The sequence below is a fragment of the Grampus griseus genome (genome assembly GCF_964374135.1).
Source record: "Grampus griseus genome assembly, chromosome: 1".
NCBI lineage: Eukaryota > Metazoa > Chordata > Mammalia > Artiodactyla > Delphinidae > Grampus > Grampus griseus.
The window spans coordinates 5,294,344-5,313,826 of record NC_139017.1 but is presented as its reverse complement, the minus strand read 5'-3'; the positions used below and the strand labels follow the sequence as shown (position 1 = coordinate 5,313,826).

The 19,483-nt window shown below is 38.4% G+C and overlaps 2 protein-coding genes across 2 annotated transcripts in view; one reads left to right on the top strand and one right to left on the bottom strand.

Moving 5' to 3' along the window:
* The window catches only part of ZBTB41 (zinc finger and BTB domain containing 41), a 45,870-nt gene extending 37,620 nt beyond the window's left edge, over positions 1–8,250 (bottom strand). Inside the window, exons 1-2 of the mRNA XM_082675827.1 lie at positions 8,170–8,250; positions 6,318–7,557 (exon numbers count right to left, since the gene is read on the bottom strand). Coding sequence (XP_082531953.1) covers positions 6,318–7,440 — 1,123 coding nt within the window. The 5' untranslated portion in view covers positions 7,441–7,557; positions 8,170–8,250. The remainder of the gene's footprint in view (positions 1–6,317; positions 7,558–8,169) is intronic.
* A 751-nt stretch (positions 8,251–9,001) lies between these two features.
* The window catches only part of CRB1 (crumbs cell polarity complex component 1), a gene marked incomplete at its 5' end in the record, with an annotated part of 267,244 nt that continues 256,762 nt past the window's right edge, over positions 9,002–19,483 (top strand). Inside the window, one exon of the mRNA XM_082647382.1 lies at positions 9,002–9,086. Coding sequence (XP_082503508.1) covers positions 9,002–9,086 — 85 coding nt within the window. The remainder of the gene's footprint in view (positions 9,087–19,483) is intronic.

Here is a 19,483-nt window from a genome sequence, read left to right as displayed (position 1 = left end):
TCTACTTAGTAAATACATTCATCAATTTATTACATGTATCTAAATATGATTATATTTAATAAACACAGTATATTATCTAAAAGTTAACTGCACTGCACTTACATAAGCATATTGAGGAAAGGGAACCAAGGTATTTTTTTTAAGGTGGGGGGAAGGATGACAATCATAAGCAAAGTAAAACAAAAGTATGATAAAAATCCAGTAGGTATTTAGGTACTGACCATATGATGATGATCTATGCATCTTTTACATGCATGTAGTCAGGAAACTCAGCCAATGTTTGGGCACCTACTAAATTAGCTGTGTGATCTTAATCAAGCCAGTAATTTAACCTCTGTCTACTTGCGTTATTAACACTTCATGGGGCTGTGGGAAGTAAACAAATTAATATATACGCGACACTTAAAACATCCTAGCACATAGTAAGCATTAGTAACTATTAGTCGTCATCATCATTATTATTATTATTATTAGGATTACTGGCCACAGGACGGGCACATAGATCTATCTCAAGTATAAATATGCATACACCTGGTTTATGAATATGTTATAACAGATCAAACTGGAGTTTCAGCTCTCTGAAAATACTGTAAGAACTTGACTTTGTCCCCTGGCCATTGCTAAAAACGCCTAGTATCTCCTCAGTTCTCCCTCTGCCACTGCCGGGGCATGACCGCATTGATACATGTATACACACCGGAGCACCACCAGTTCCCCTGCTGTGGTCAAGGGATCAGAGCTAATATGGGGCTTGCCTGGGGGAGAGGCGTGCTTGTGTGTCCCAAGGCGAAATCTTTCCACAGACATCACAAATAACAGGTAGGTTCTCAAAAACAAGAGTTGAGCTACATTATGGCTTAGATCAGTGTTTCACAAACTAAAAATCATGTGTCAATAAAATCAATTCTGTGGGTTATGATGATTAGCACTGGGGGGAAAAAAGGAACAGAACAAAGCAGAAAATATCAGAGTGCATTCACTCTAGATTCAAGCAATTATTTTGCTTCAGTGCATGTATGAGCACATATATATATATATACATATATATGTATGTAGCATAATAATATATGTATTTCTGATCTTGAACCATCCCCCCCAAAAAAGTTGGAAAAGCACTGATTTTTATTACTTTTTGCAGGGCATAACCAGACCAATACTGCTATAACATAATTTCTTTGGGGAAATGTTTTCTGAGTTGATTTTAATCTTTCTCTATTATAATATGGCATGCTTGTATTGGATTCCTTAATATTTGTTACACATCTACTGGATATGAGAAAAGGTACAGAATCCAAACATCAGTATGTACTAATAACCCACAATTCTAATTTGGCAAACGTAGGGGTCATTTTATGGAATTAAAAAAAAATGTTTTCCTTGATTGTGAAAGTGTTCACATTTTTCATAAACTTGCTTTTTAAATTATGGAAATGAATCAAGAGTACACAGTATGAGTTTAAGTGACTAAGTTACAAGTGATTTTTGGAACAGGACCATTCTTACCTGGGGATTGACTGCTTGCTTAGCACTGACTCTCAGGACTGAAGGCTAACTTATCAACCCCCTACCACTCAAGTCTCCTGATTTTTTACACCCAAGTGAACAGGAAGAGCAACTTAATAAAAATCTTAAATTATAAGAAAAGTCTTAACCAAAACTTTTATTTTCTATGAAAATGCCTTTGCTGGAAAGATCAATTAGTAGAATTTTCCGTTTATTTGTAGTCAAGAAATTCTTGCTTGCAAATAAAAATTAAGTTATATGTAGTTGAATATTAAAGCCATCAAGTGGCAGTTAAATTAAAAATCAAAACCACTTTTGATTGTTAAACTGCCATTTGCCTACAGACCAGTAGACTTAACAGGATTTAACCAAAACACAAAAAGAAACAAATAAAATCATTTAAAAATAAATTCAGCAAAGTCCAAAGAGACCAACGAAAATACATAAATTTGAATAATTCATTATAACATTTAGAACCTCTAAAGTAAAAACACATTTTTGTTATGTTATTAATTCAAATTTAATGCACAGAGGCATTGCAGGACCTGTTATCTGCATGGATTTGAATTTCTGACCAACAGAAGAGACAGAACTTCTGAGGGAACGCTGAACTCCAAAGTCAGATAAATGTTCAAAGAAATCCCATGCTTAAATCAATTGGTAGGGATGTGTGGGGGTTCTCCTCAGCATAAACACAATCTACACATATATCTGTTTCTTTTCTTATGGGGTGGGGGGAATTCAATAATAATGTATAAATCAAATGTTCACTTCAAAGTTATCAAATAAAAAAAAACCCTCAGTATTCTTTCACAGAACACTAAACTATGCCCCACCATTCTTAATCACCAACAGAAAACAAATAATATTAAGAAATTTCATCCACAGCATTTTTCTGACTGATCCCAGTATGAATTGTGTCCCAAATCAGGACACACAAAATAAAGATATTTTCACATAACAAAACCTGACCCTGTGCTTCACTCCATATGGGTCATGCAAAATTATTATCAGATTTCGTATGGAGGTTTTACAAAGAGAAACATCACCAAATTAGCTCATTATATCTCATATGCCAAATCTTAAATTAACCTTGAATTTAGTCATTTGGCATACCCTAAAGAATATTTAACTAAAATATTTAACATTAAAGTAGAGAATTATGCTACTGTCATTACTCTTTTCTATTCAGAACCAAGCAGAATCTGTCAGGATGGTCTACACAGTCACATTTTTTTTTTTTTTTAAGTTTTTAAACATTTTCTACCTCTAGAAAAGATTAAATTTAATCTAAGGAAAGATTTTAGTTCCCAGTAGGAACGACAAAAAAGATAAATTATCATTTTTTCTCTCACCCCCATCTGTCATCTTCTCACCATTTTTGCCTTTTCACCAGCTAGGTTTTCGGTACAAGGGGAAAGGTCAAAGGACTCTTATTTTGCATGAGAATAGGCTGAGAGGAGGACAGCTGGGAGCCTAAGGAAAAAATACAACTGGATCAGTCTGAGCAACTATTAAGCACGTCAAAAAAGATAAAAGATCCAAAGTGCTGGAATCAAATTACTAAACTACATACTGTGGAGCTAATGGTTCCAGCAGAAGGTCTCAGAGCTTATTAATTCTCTCTCCTAAACCCACTCTGAGACAGCAAGTTAAAGACTTCTTACAAGTCCAAAGTCAGAGTCAACCTTTCACCTTAGTTCAATTAAACAAGAGCTTACTGAAAACTTATTATCTGAAATAACCTGGGGTATCATGAAGGATACTAACCAAAAGTAACATACAAAACCTTCACGCTCACAATCTAATGATATAGGGAAATAACAATCAAAATTCTAGGTGGAATCCTATGAAAGGATTAAAATCCTATGAAAGAAATGTGGGTGATATGAGGATTACTGGAAAGTAGCCCTTGAACTGTTTTATTTTAAGAATAAAGAGGACTTCTGATAGGGATGATAAAGGAGGACATTTAAGAAACACAGGTCTTCTCCATCTGCATATTCTTTTCACTCTATCCATCACCAGTCCACTGAAGCCTATATTTAGGGCACCTCTGATCTACTCCTGTCCCACATCCCGTTCCCAATGCTGCTCATCTGCCTGGTCCAAGCCTGCAACACCTCCAACTTCCTTCTCATCACTGAAGCCAGAGTATCTTTCTAAAACTCCTATGGCCGTCATTTCCTTTGTCAAAGTTTTCTCAACTTTCTATCACTTATTGGATAAAAACTCCTCTGTACTGCATACAAATCATTCAAAACTTGACCTCTGCTTACTTGCCAATCCTCACCTCTTGTCATTTTCATTATGCCTCCTTGCCCACCCCGAAATCACCCTGCCCTTAGCAATTTCCAGAAACAGCTACCTCCATGTCTTTGCAGCTGTGGTCCTTCTGCCTTGTAAGTTCCTCCCTATTCTTTAGGTCTGAGCTCAAATGCTACCTGCTCCGTGAAATCTTTCCTAATTCCTATAAGCCTCTGTATTTGTCCTGATAAGATGATCTTATTGTAATATAATTGTATTTGTGCATGTACTCATTAACCTCTAAGATTCTTGAGGACAGAGAATATATCATTTCATATTTATTTGGCATAGTAGAGACACTCAAAACCTGCATTAATGATCAATAAGAGAAGCTAGCATTCCCTACACACCTAAATTTCACACGATATTTTAAGTGATTCACAAGGACTATCCCATTTAATCCTCATAGTAACCCCCATGAGAAGGTACCATTAGCATCATCCCACTCTATCTGTGAGGAAACAAAAGTACACACACAGGTTAAGCAACTCACATAAGACCTGGATTCAAAAATGCAGGCAGTCTGACATCACCACAGCTCATACTTTGTAACCAATATGATAAAATCACAATCTCAATCTCTTGCTTGCTCTCTTTCTCTGTACTGGGGAAAAGCCAGCAAGCCCCAATGAAGCTAAGCAAGAGAGGGGCTCAATAAGAGGGGTACAATGTAAAATACATCCAGGAAGGAGGCTGGAAATAAGCTGACAATGTGCCTTACTGATTCCCACAATTATCTGATTATCTGAACTGAATTTGGTTAAAAAAGCTGCAAAACGCCTTCCTCTTAGTACATTAGGACCTTGACCTTGAGCACTCTTTCCCCAAATAGTGTGCACAGAACTCTACTTTCCTGGGAGTTTCCAAGGAAAACTCCAAAAGTGTCTAGTGGTAAAATTATTTGAGGAAATGCCAGGTTAAGTAAAATGAACGGGTTTCTTTACTAAAGAATTTGAGAGCATTAATACAGATAGATGAGTATAGTTATCCCCGTCTTACCTGAACACAGAACCCCTTGCTCATAACATATCTCACGGGCCTAGTTAGTGTTCGATAGGACAGTTTGAGGTCTACAATGCCATTTGCAAACTGACCCCTGCCCACACACCTCAAGTCAAATTAGGTCAAATTAAGGTGTAATACAGGAAGCATGTGCTAAGAATACAAAGTCTAAAAAAGAGACTCAACTGGAAAGATGAAATGTTGCCAGGTATCTCAATCCAAAAATGTTGTTCTCGTCTCTATACCCCACACAGCATCTGTTCACAGCTCTTCAAGAGCATTTACCAACCTGAGTTTAACACGCTACTTGTAACCGCACACTTTTCCAACTGACCTACTCAAAAAAAGTTGTTTTATTCATTTGTATAGAAACTTAAACAGTAAAAATAACAATAAATAATTATTAAATTGGATTGTCAAAAGCATTCTGATTTAGAAAAAAATATTCAAAGGCATAAGAAAAAGCAAAAAGAGGTTACCACTGCTATGCCATAGTTTATACTATCGAATATTTTGAGAGCAAATAATTACCAATGCCTATGTAAATGCAAATGTAACCAATTTCCACCTATGCCAATAACAAGTAACTCAACACTCCAAGACACATTGGGATATATTAAACTGTATAAGTAATTTTACAAGGTCAAATTACACTTATCTCTTCTTTTTATCATTCTATGCAGTCGAATGTAGTTCCCAATTTCATAACTTTGATTTATATGTAAATAGCTGAACTGCTGCAATTTAAAATTTCACATTAGAAAGTCCATATAAGACACCTCCAAAAATTATTTTACTAGCAAATATTAGATCTCTTGAAAGTAAATATTCACTGATAAAATTTTAACTTAAGGTTAGAGACATTTCCTATATAGGCTTTTTTAATAAAGAAAAAGTTGATATATTCATTATTATAATAACCCAAGAATACTATTAGGATACTTCCTTAAGTCTCTGTCTACAGAATGAAATTACATTTAGCACAGTTTTATTCCTAACTATGTATTAGAATAATCTGAAACATCCCAATTCTAAACAGTACTGGATACTGGAAAAGTGACTGTATTTATGACTCACATTATTACCATGCTCAAGGGGAAATAGTATACAAATTATTAAACTACATCTAACATAACCTAATTCAATTTTCTATAATGACTCAAAAATATCAGTTGCCTATGAAATTAAATTAGCATATAAATCAAAGCTCTACATTCGTAATTATTGATACTCTGGAATTTTTCACACTAAATACAGGAACTAATGATCTGTCACCTACTGCCACGACATGAGGAAGAGAAAATAAAGGGTAATATAAATACTTAATTCCTGAATCACAACAAACCCATAATAACAGGATAAAATACGTATCAAAAATCAAATATCCTCCCTACTTAAGTTTTCTTTTTAAAAGTTACTTTCAAAGTTTAGTTTCCAACTATCACCTTTAAAATACCCATGAAAAGTAAGTTATGAGAGACAGGAAACAAGCTTTCTTTTCTTACCTATGCGGTCAAATGTCTTATCGCATTTGGGACACTGCAATATTTTTTTGTTACTGTTCTGAATGACTACAGGGGTTAATCCCTCATGAATGCTTCCAACAGAATCACCAGCCTCAGCCTCCTCTTCTGCATCATTGGGATCCTTTTCACTGTGCTCTTCAATGTCAGAGTATTCATCTGACATTTCCTCCTCTAGCTCATCCTCTTCAGCATTACATTCACTGCCGGGATCCTCAGAATCATTTCTATCTGACTTTTCCTTATCAAAACTGTCTTGATTCAAATTGTCTGACCCATCACCACTTTCTTGTTCATCATCACTAGTGTCATCAAACTTAACAGGGCATTTCCGATTCCGTTTTGATCTCCTTGTGGAAAAACTTCTCTCCAGCATTTTTAACCCATGCTTTTTCCCTAATAAAAGGGATCTATGGGTTTTCGCCAAATGATTCTCTAAAGACTTCTTATAACAAAAATGTCTACTACAGAATTTACACTGATGATTACTCGACAGTCTTCCCGTTAACTCACTTAGTGTTTCTTCTGGTGATGATTTTTCAGTTAGCTCAGACTGAAAAGTGGCAACATTTTCGTTATTTAGCAGCTTAACTGCATCTATAATATCCAGGAATTTTGCAGCCTCTAAAACAAGTGGGATTTCATATTTGTACACAAAAAATTCTGATGTGTAAAGAAATTCAAGCAAATGCTGAAAAACGGAGTGAGTTACGTGATCCAGGGTGACAACATCCGTGCTTGGATTTTTGCTCAAACACGCATGAAAATAACTACTGCCAACAGCAACGACGACTTTGTGCGCGCTAAATTCTTTTCCTTCTACTATGATAAGTAAGTCACAGAAAGATGGCTGCTTCTGCCTATCATCATTTAAATACTTCAGCAAGTTCTTATTGTACTGCAAAGAACTCAGAAGTTTTCTCTGATCCGGAGAGGGAGGAAGTTCCTGGTAACAGCGAAGAGCTTCGGGAGCTGGTCTTTCCGTGGAATGAGTGTAGGTTACTTGCTCACACTCCACTGCAACATTTCCTTCCGAAGAATCTTTACGGTAGCCTAGATGGATCTTCTCGTCAAGATGTGAAGTAACCTTTCTCCTTTTCTTCATTGCAGTACAACGGTATCAGAACAAGAAACTTCATAAGTGTCTTGAGGGATTTATAAAGGAAAACTAGATTGTCTTGGATCACAGCTTCTGGAGGGGCGTGCCCGAGGGTTGCATGGTCTGCGAAAAGAGTTATGAACCATGAAAAATAACTGCATGGCCAAGCGATCCTAAATCATTCGCGGCATTGTAAACAAATCCTTCCTAAACGAAAACTAAATTATGATAAAGTCACCGCTTCCACTCATTTGTGGCTGAGATTTTAGGGCGGAGAACAAGGAGGGCCGGGTTAGAAAACACAGCCAACAAAAGAATTTTAAAGGAGGCAGAGCACACCTTGCAGGCCCGATTCCCGAACCGGGTAGGGGAAAGTGGGGCAGAAGGGGAGGCTCCGCGGAGCGCGCCGTGGGTGCAGGTCGAGGCGGCAACCTTCGCGGTGCAGGGGCGCCGGGACAGTGACAACCAGGCCGTCGCGGCCGCGGAACCCACGTCCCCCATTAATACGCTTCCCAGGGGCGGCTAGGCGCACCTCCTCGGGGCCGGCGAGCGTCCAAATGCTGGAGGCGCCCGGCGGGACGGCCCCGGGAGGCGCGGAGAGGAGAGCGGGTCACCCGGGGGACGGCCGCCGGAGCAGAGCCTCCTCAGGCCCCGCTGGGTGGAGATCGCGCCGCCGAAGGCGCCCCCGCCGCCCGCCAACCCGCTCCCCGCGCAGATGCCCCACGCGTCCATTACCGGGAACCCAGGGCTACCCGTTGGCTCCCGGCCGCTGAGCTCCACTCCGGGCGCGCTCGCTGTGGCGCCGACCCACTTCCGGGTTCAGCCCCCGGCCCCGCCCGCCCTTTCCCTCTTGACGCCCTGCAGCCGCCGCCGCAGCCACCGAGCACGTCAACCGCGCGCGCAGCCTCTCGGCCGCCAGACACCCCAGCGCGCGACCCTGCGCCGGCAATGCGCATGTGCGCGCTTCCTCCCTACGCATGCTCCGTGAGGCTCCCCGCCACCCTCGCGGCGACCCCAGCGACTTCAGGAGTCCGTTAGTCCGGGTTTTCGCGGCAGTCCGGTGGCCGCTGTGACTGAGCCAGTCGGGGCCTCGCGGGCAGCCAGGCGGGGACCGGCGGAGGGGAAGATGAGGCGGAGTTTCGTAGGGGTGGGCGGAGGCAGCATGCCGCGAGCGGACCGCGTCCTCATGGCTTGTGGCCGGTTGCGGCAGCCCCTCAGCGGAGGGCGAAGCCGTCTCCACAAACGCTGCCCTGCGTCTGAAGAACCCAGCCGGACGCAGCTAACGCAGTTGCACCTAGAATTCATTTTTAACTTTTTATTGTCCACAGAAAACACTGAAAAATGTACATACAAGTATACAGCTGGCAGGACAGGAAAGAAAGCCGAAACAAAAAGAAAAGAAAAAGGTCCACAAGGATAACTTTTGGAGCCAAGATTGTGCGTTTCTAACACAGTCGCAGGTGGTGCTGGTATTGCTGCTCTGAGGACCACATGTTTAGTAGCGAGGTCCTAGGCCTGTGACTTTACAGACACGAGGAAAATAAGGCAGAGGCTGAAGCCAAATAGGATGAGTGACCAGGTTGGTGAACCCATGTCCGAGTCCCCTGTGGATGGAAGAGTTACAGAAAAGTTATCGCTGACACTTGTTAACGGTAAGGCAAACTTTATTCAGGGCGTCTACTACAGTGGGGTTTTGTACTAGGTCAGAGAGATTGGGCGCAATTCCAGACAAGGGAAGGTGGGAATTTGTAGCCCAGGAGCCGGCTGGGCGTGGCTGGCATGTCCGTGAACGGAAAACGGCTAAGAGAAAACAAGAGGGGCAAGGGGGGCAGAGTGGGGGCCGGATTCTGGCTAAACTGACCTGACAAGGGTTCTTGCGGGAGGCAGGTGGGATGATCAGACAGGGCTCGAGGAGGAGGAGGAACCAGATGTCAGATATTGAGGGTGGGAGATTCTGGCTAAACTGACTTAGCAGGAACCTTGCTAAAACTGAGGAATGCATAGACAAATAACAGAAGTTCAAAAGTCAGAGGAGCCTAATTGAGAAGGGAGTTTAGGGGCACCTGATTAAAGTTTGGTGAAGGAGAGAATCTTTGTTAGACCTAATCCAATCAGTTGAACGTCTTTACCGAGGAAGCTATTCGCCTCGAGAGCATAGAAACTCAGCCTGATTCCCTGAAGTATTTGGACTCAAGGCTGGAACAGCAATTCTTACCCGAGTTTCCAGCCTGCAGTCCTGCCCTATGGATTTTAGACTTATAAGCCCTCAGAATCAATCATGCAAGCCAGTTCCTTAGAATATCTGTCTGTCCTCTATCTATCTATCCAGATAGATAGAACCAAACAAATGTTGGTTCTGTTTCTCTGGAGAACCCTCGCTAATACACCAGCAATGAACAGGAAGAAAATAAAATTGAAAAAATCATGCCTTTATGTTTTCCTCGATTCGTATAGCACCAACATCCATGTCCCTAAGGTGTCAGAGGTCTTTGTCAGAGGAAGTAGCAGTGGAGCGGGGGGGGGGGGGGGGGGCCGAAAAAGAAACCGCAGGGACAGAAAGCCAAGACAGAAAGGAAATCTACACTCTTCAGAATCTCTTTGCGGTGTCTTCCTTTTGCTGATCTGTCATGGTCTTAATTCAGCATCCTTTAGCAGGCTGTTTCACAAATTTATTTCTGAAAATGAAAATGTTTTTCTTCATTTATTTGTTGAATATCCATTAAACAACCACTCTGTACCAGGCATGTAACATTTTAAATAAACTTAGTCATAAAAGATGTTACTTGATGGCATCAGAGGTATAAAATACCTGGGAATGAATCTAATGAGTTATGTTCAAGACCTCTACACACAATTCTGTACAACAGGGCTGACAAAATTTCCTGTAAAGGACCAGATATGAAATATTTTAGGTTTGTGAGCTACGGGTAGTATCTTTTCCATTTTATTCTTCATTTTTATGACAACCCTTTAAAATGTAAAAATTATTCTTATCTCATGGACCATACAAAAAACAAGCCATGAGCTGATTTTGGCCTGTGGGCCATTGTTTTCTGAGAACTCCCCCTAAAACCCAACTCAGAGAAATTAAAGAAAACATTGAAGAAATATGTCATATTCATAGATTGGAAGAATCAATATTGTAAAGATGTCAGTTGTCCTCAAATTGATCTGTAGATTTAAAGACATCAATGTATTGGACTTAATCAGTATTAAAAACTTCTGTTTTTCAAAACCAATTAGGAAAATCAAAAGGCAAGCCAAAGATTAGGAGAAGATATTTGAGAAACATATGCCCCCAAAATAAAACGGACTCTTGCAACTAATGAGAAGGAAAAAAATATGTAAAATGAGCAAAATATTAGAACAGACATTTCATGAAAGAAGTACATGAAAGATCTTATCTTTAAATTGCATCTTAAAGGAGATGCTAATTAAAACCACACTGAGATACATCCCTAAGCATAACTAAACTTATAAAGACTGACAGTGTCAAGTGTTGATAAAGATGCAGATCAACTGGAAATCTCATTCACTTCTTCTTTTTTTTTTTAATTTTTATTTATTTATTTATTATTGGCTGCTTTGGGTCTTCGTTGCTGCACGCAGGCTTTCTCTAGTTGCGGCGAGCGGGGGCTACTCTTCGTTGCGGTGTGCCAGCTTCTCATTGCGGTGGCTTCTCTTGTTGTGGAGCATGGACTCTAGGTGCTCAAGCTCCAGTAATTGTGGCACACGGGCTTCAGGAGTTGTGGCATGCAGGCTCAGTAGTTGTGGCTCGCAGGCTCTAGAGCGCAGGCTCAGTAGGTGTGGTGCACGGGCCTAGTTGCTCCGCGGCATGTGAGATCTTCCCGGACCAGGGATCGAACCTGTGTCCCCTGCATTGGCAGGCGGATTCTTAACCATCACGCCACCAGGGAAGTCCCTCATTCACTTCTTATTGGAATACAAGCACTTTAGAAAATAGTTGAGCAATTTCATAAAATTACACATATACAAGCTAGCCATTCCATTTTTTTTAAAATAAATTATTTATTTATTTTTGGCTGCATTGGGTCTTCGTTGCTGTGCGCGGCTTTCGCTAGTTGCGGTGAGCAGGGGCTACTCTTTGTTGTGGTGCGTGGGCTTCTTATTGCATTGACTTGTTGCAGAGCACGGGCTCTAGGCATGTGGGCTTCAGTAGTTGTGGCATGCGGGCTCGGTAGCTGTGGCTCGCGGGCTCTAGAGCGCAGGCTCAGTAGCTGTGGCGCTCAGGCTTAGTTGCTCCGTGGCATGTGGGATCTTCCCGGACAAGAGCACAAACCCGTGTCCCCTGCATTGGCAGGCAGATTCTTAACCACTGCACCACCAGGGAAGCCGTAGCCATTCCGTCATTATTCAAGAGAAACCAAAGCATTATATCCACACAGTCTTATATACAAAATTTTATAGCAGCTTTCCTTGTGATAGCCCAAAATTGGGATCAACCTAAATGTCCAACAACAGGTGAATGGAAAAACAAATATATAGAATACTATTACTTAACAATAAGAAGGAACAAACTAATGCCAAAGGCAACAACATAGATGAGTCTCAAAATAACTTGAATAAAAAACAAAATGAGTGTATTCTACATGATTCCATTTATCAAATGTCTAGAAACTGCAGATTAAAATGACAGTTTGTTGCTTAGTCACAATGGGTGGCATAAGAGTTTGTGATAAATTAAAAAAGGGCACAAGAAAATTTTAATTATTTTGATTGTAGTGATGGTTTCACTAGTGTATACATATATCATAACTGATCAAATTATTTACTTGAAATGCATGCAGAATATTGCATGACAGTCAATCTTAAAGTCATAAAAAAAAGAATGTCACACAGACACTTGAACAGGGACATACAATGAAACAATAGAAAAATCGAAATTCCAGAGCTTCAAATTCACAGGTTAATTTACTATATAAAAAGGTAAAATTTCAAGTCTGTGACATAAAGATAGAATATCCAATAAATGAAGAGAGATAAAGAGGTGGCATCAGAAATAAAAGTAAGTTGTATATAACCTCAGTGAATCAAGATAAATCCCAAATGGATCAAAAATTTAAATGTAAAAACTGAAACCATAAAAGAACTATAACAAAACACAAACTTCTAAATAACAGTAAAATGGTGAAGGTCTCTCTCACCACGAATCAAAATTCAGAAGCAATTAGGGAAACAAATTGTTAAATCAACCATATAAACTTAAAAATTTTTTTGCATGGAGGAATTCCAGTATCAGCAATGGTGAATTAAGTAGCTGGAACCAATTCTGCTGTGAGCAGCTAGGACAAAATGTTTTTTTAACAAAAGCTACTGTTTTGGATGCATGGCATAGCTACCAGGGTTATGTGTGAGGAATTGTGAGGGCCTGGTCTGCAAGAAAAAGAGGCTCAAAGAGGTGATCTGGCTTTGGGAGGCGGGGGCTTCTCCCTAAAGGCAGTTACTGACTGGAAAGAAGCAACTGAGAGGCTGATAAAATGATTAGATCCTTGACAGACTCATGAGGCAGGGAGACAAACATTGAAATTTAAGGACCCGGAGAAAGGAAGGGCCCTAATAAAACACCCTGTGTTTTCAGCTGGGACTCTGAAAGGCCTAACCTATGAGTAAGAACGTACTAGAAATAGACCACCCATCACAACGCTGAAGCCCTTACATTTTTACTCCTTTGAGAAAGACAATCAGGAATTGCTTCTTCTCTTAGTCTCTCTGCCTGCCAGGAGCAAAACCAAATGCTGTCTTGATTAAGGTGATGTCATCCAGACTCTTAACTTGTTAATTTTTAATATAAAATAGCCAGCATTGAATCAAACACCCACACACACAGAGGATATTTCCAAAAAAGTAAAAGACAGACAAAACAGATCCAGAGGAGATCAAGAAAATGAAGTTATTGGACCAATACAACAACAACAAACAAACTATGAGTAATATGTTCAAGGAATTGACAGAATATTGAAAATGGAAATGAAATAGAAATTCTAGAACAGGAAAATATGATAGGTGAAATTAAAAAGAATGGATGTGTGTAAACTAAGATTAGAAAGAGCTGAAGAGAAACTATTGAACTAAAAGATAAATCAGAAGAAATATCCAAAATAAAACACAGAAAGCAGGTATGGGTAATACAGAAAAGAGGAAAAAGAAATATGTAGAACACATAAAACACCAAGCACAAATCTTAATAGAACTGCAGCAGCAGGAGAGGAGAATGACAATGAGGAAGAGGCAGTATTTTAAAAGATAATAGCTGAGAATTTCCCATCGATGAGAGACATCAAGCCAGAGATTCAAGAAATACTAGGAACTCCAAAAGCAGGATGAGTTCAAAGAAAAGTAAAATTGGGCATGTCATAGTAAAACTGCTGAAAATTGGAGATAGGAAAAAATTTTTAAAAGCATGCATAGGGAAAAAAAGTATTGGCATTAGAGGAGCAAAATTAGACCAAGAGCTGACTACCCAATGGAAGCCTAGGAGGCCAAAAGACATCTTAATGATATCTTAATGATGCTCAAAAAAGGTAACTGCTGAGCTAGAACAAATCCTTCAAATGAGAGCAAGATAAAAAGTAGTTGAAATAAGCCAATCTTGAGAGAATTCACTAACTACAGACTCAGAGTTCCAGAAATACCAAATGGAGACTTTTAGGCAAAGGGAAAAATCACAGATGGAAGCAGTGTAGTGAAGGAAAGAGTAAAGAATAACATGAATAAATGCAAATTGACTGTGAAAATAATAATAAAATGACTGTGGGATTAACAAAATAATAACATAAAACACAAGATATATTGAATTAAGAATTTCTAAGGTCCTGTGCTGTCCAGCATGTGTTAAAAGTTCTAATTTATATATAACTTTATTAACTCAAGGATGTTTGTTACAACCTCTGGAGTAACTACTAAAATCAAAATTAAACAAATGTTTAATAAATAGGCTCATAGAGATGGGGAAATTGAACACTGAAGAATCAAGATGAAGAAAAGAAAGTAGAGAAAAAGAAACAGCATTTGAAACAAATAGAAAAATATAATAAGATGGTAGATTTAAAACCAAATGTAATAATTAATTACTTAACTGTAAATTGACCAAACTATTCCATTAAAAGGACAGTCATTGATAGACTGAATGAAAAAAAAGACAAAAACTTGCTACTACAGACTTGATTACTACAAAAACTTGATTATTACAGACAAAACAAAGTTAAAAGGACATGTTTGGAAAATGATACACTATGCAAATACTAACCAAAGGTAGGTTGATGTATGTATATTAATATCAGACAAAGTAGACTTTAACATAAATGAGTTATTTGAGATAGGACATATCATAATAATATAATTTGCAATCCATGCAGAAGATATAACAATTTCAAACATGTATGCCTGTACTAAATTATCTACATATTTTATAATATATACTTATGAATTTCTATCTATCCATGTGTATACATATTATGTACTATTTTATTTACTTATATAAAAAGATAAGTATACTATTGCATAATATTTTATATACTAATTATATATATAACATTATTATATATACATATTAGTACAAAAAAAGATAACTTGAAAACCCCAAATGTTTGGAAATTCATTAATACATGGGTAGCCCATAGGTAAATAGCCCAAAGAAAAAATAATCTCAATAAAATTTAGAAAATATTTTGAACTGAATAATAATAAAAATATATCAAAACAAATGTGACAGCTAAAATCATGTTTAGAGGGCAATTTTAACTTTAAATGCTCACACTAGAAGAAAAACTGAAAATCCTTGACCTATGCATTCATTTTAAGAAATCAGCGCGCGCACACACACAGACACACACACACACACACACACACACACACACACACACACACACACACACACACACACACACACACACACACACACACACCAAATTCCAAAGAGGTTATAAGGCTGGAAACAACAAAGAACAGATATCAATGAAATGGAAATAGTCACTTAAAAGAGAGGGTCAACAGTATCAAAGTTTTCTTTTGTTGTAAAAAAAAAAAAAACAATTTATAATTGATAAGGAACTCTTACCTTCCTGTGTGCCATTTATTAAGTTATTGTCTTAACTTCAAGTCCACCCTTCAAAATTCTGCATTGTGATGCTGGGCTGGAATTCAGTTTTGCAGGCTGGCTACTTGTTAGTTTCTGCAAGGAACAATAGAGATTTTTAAAAAGTAAGAAAAACATGGTTGCAAAGTGACATTCAAGCTCTCCACCTTGTAACAGTACCAAAAGGAAAGGACACTATCAGGAAAGTGAAAAGACAACCTGAAAATGGGAGAAAGTATTTGCATATAATAAATTTGATGAGATTCTAGTATCCAGAATATATTTTAAAATCTTATGAGTAAAAAAAAATAAAACAAAATAACCCAGTTTTTAAAATGGACATTGGATTTGAATAGACATTTCTCCCGAGAAGATATATAAAGGCGAATAAACACATGAAAAGTTGCTCAACATCATAGTCAGTATAGAAATGCAAATCAAAACCACAAGTACATACCTACCACTTCACACCAACTAGGATGGTCATAATTAAAAAGATAACAAGCATTGGCAAGGCTGTGGAAGTTGGAATCCTCATACACTGCTGGTGGAAACATAAAATGGGGCACCCACTTTGGAAAATATTTTGTCAGTTTCTCAAAAAGTTAAGCACATGGGTTACCATATGACCCAGCAGTTCCACTTCTAGGTATATACCCAAGAGAACTGAAAACATATGTTCACACAAAAACTTGTAAACAGATGTTTATGGCAGTATTATTCATTTTAACCAAAAGGTGGAAAAAACCCAAATGTCCATCAGCTGATGAACAAATAAACAAAATCTGGTATATTCATACAATTTAATATTATTCTGCCATGAAAGGGATTAAAGTACTGATACATACTACAACATGGATGAATCTTGAAAAACTGTGCTAAGTGAAAGATGTGAAACATAAATGACCACATATTGTGTGATTCCAGTTATATAAAATGGATAGCGAAATTCACAAAGACAGAAAGTAGATTAGTAGTTGTAAGGGTCTATAGAAAAAGGGAGTAGGGGAATGAGTGCTGACGGGTACAGGTTTCTTTTGGGGTAATGAAACTGTTCTAAAATTAAATTGTGGTAATAGTTGTACAACTTTGTGGATACACTAAAAACCACTGAATTGTATGCTTTAAAAGGGTAAACTTTGGGACTTCCCTGGTGGTGCAGTGGTTAAGAATCTGCCTGCCGATGCAGGGGACACGGGTTCGAGCCCTAGTCTGGGAAGATCCCACATGCCGCGGAGCAACTAAGCCTGTGCACCACAACTACTGAGCCTGCGCTCTAGAGTCCGCGAGCCACAACTGCTGAGCCCGCGTGCCACAGCTACTTAGCCAGCATGCCCTAGAGCCCGTGCTCCACAACAAGAGAAGCCACAACTAGAGAAAGCCCGCACGCAGCAACAGAGACCAAAGCAGCCAAAAGTAAAATTAAATTAAAAAAAAAAACCTAAAAAACAAAATTAAAAAAAGGATAGACTTTATATTATATGAATTATATATATATATATATGTAGTGACTGCCCCATTGTGTGTACCCAACAGCAATGTATGAGGATTGTGAATTCCAGTTTCTCCACATCCTTGCCTTATTGTCTTGTCTTTTTTTTATCACAGCCATCTTAATGGAAGTGAAGTGGTGGCTCAATGTAGTTTTTTTTTTTTTAACATCTTTATTGGAGTATAATTGCTTTACAATGGTGTGTTAGTTTCTGCTTTATAACAAAGTGAATCAGCTATACATATACATATATCCCCATATTGCTTCCTTCTTGCGTCTCCCTCCCTCCCACCCTCCCTATCCCATTCCTCTAGGTGGTCACAAAGCACTGAGCTGATCACTCAATAAAAATGATATATTCATTTTTGTAACTGTAATAGCATAGAAGATGCTTACATAATAATTTTTATGTGTAAAAGAGTACTTTTTGTTCATATGGTATGGTCACATGTATAAAAAAGTTATACTGAGTAAAGATTGGAAAACGTTGCACCAAAATATTAATAGGAAGTCTCTCTAGGTTGTGGGGTGACATAAGATTTTCTTTTCTTCAATTTTTTAAAAAAAATTTCAACTTTTCTATTATAAACATGTATTTTTATAATGAGGAAAAATATATATTTTTTTAAAGTACCATAAAGAAAAGATGTCAGGGGCTTCCCTGGTGGCGCAGTGGTTGAGAGTCCGCCTGCCGATTCAGGGGACACGGGTTTGTGCCGCGGTCCGGGAAGATCCCACGTGCCGCGGAGTGGCTAGGCCCGTGAGCCGTGGCCGCTGAGCCTGCGCGTCCGGAGCGGAGCCTGTGCTCCGCAACGGGAGAGACTACAACAGTGAGAGGCCCACGTACCGCAAAAAAAAAAAAAAAAAGTGGAGTAAATAAAGAACTTTGAAGAAGTAGAAATTAAACCTAAAACCAGCAACATTAAAACATTGAATTAGGTTGAGGAAGGTATTCAAGAAGGGTGAGAACAAATCTTAACTTGACAGCTCAATGCCTAGGCTGGTTCCAGAAGGGTTTCTGATAAGAGACAAGACCAAAGGAGCAGAGGGGAAACAGAGGGTGTCAGAATTTGACCCTGGGCTGTCAGAGCTTCAGGTAACAAAGATAAAAATTGTGTTTGCTTTCTTTTGTGAGAAAGCTTTAAGTTGATTTGTCAAGTACAGCAGATGTTTGTTTGGTAAAGTGGCAGCATGGAGAGAAAATTGTATTTCTTAGTATGACCATCTGCAAGGAAGAGGTTTGGAAATCCTCTAATGAGCGTGCTAGGATAGAAGGCACTCAAGTTGGATTATAAGGCTTTCATTTTGCCTGGTGTGTATGGTGTGTAAGGCAAGGCTAGAGAAGAATTGGGAAAATAGAGGGGATTTTTGAGGTCAGATTGAGCAGAGAGAGGAAAGCAAAGAAGGGAGGAATTTCAAGGAGAGATGACAGCTAAGAAAAGAACCCCAGTTTTAGGTGGTACCTGCTCCTGATTTTGATAGTGTGCTGTTGATTCATGAGAAGCAGAAGAAGATCGAGCAAGGGTTCAGTAACCGTAGGATTAGCATAGAATATTGTGGAATGAGTTCAGTTTTGGAGTCAAACTGATCTGTGTTCAAAACATACCTCTTACATCCTGTTGGTGGCAGCTTGTATGCTTCTCAGACTATAGTGAAAAACATAGAGACGTGCTTAGCCTTTCAGTTCTTTCTGAAAAATAATAATTTGACAGGCAGTAATTCATATTTTTCCAATTGAAAAAATCATATACATTTTGAAGAAGAATGAAACACTTGCCTGATGATGTGGTATAATATATCTAAACTATTTTTACATGAAATACAGAGTAAAGGATATTCTTTTAGAAAATATTCAATTTATGGCTGTGCATGTCCAATTTTATCTTTTACTTTTTCTTTTTAATTTTTTCATTTAAAGCTCTTTTACTTTCCCAGCATTTAATGGCCTGTTTACACAGTAGATTCTGAAACTCAGAGCAACTCTCTGGAGACCCAGAGGAAATGAATACATTAGTGATATACATTAGTGTATACATATACTAATGATATACATTAGTGCAGGTTATAAAACATAATTACATTAAAATTTTTAGGTGAAAGCACATTTTAATGCATTAAACCTGCATTGCAGAAGCATACTAAGTTTTTATGGATAAATTTTTTTCCCACTGGAGGGTGCAATTCATCAGTGTATCAAGATTTCTACAGTTCCTTTAATGAATATACTTTATAAATAATATCAAAGAGCTGATTATTTCCAAGACACTAATGTAGAATGCTGAGTAGATTTTATAAAACTTTAAATAGATAGAATTTCACTAATAGGAATCTGGGCTTTATTCTACAATATACTTGTGATTTAATTAGGATCAAATGATTTTTAAGCCAAGTGTATTCTTTTATTCTCTCTTTTGGATACTATGTATGACTTTCTTGGTTATTAATACTGCAAAAATGTATGC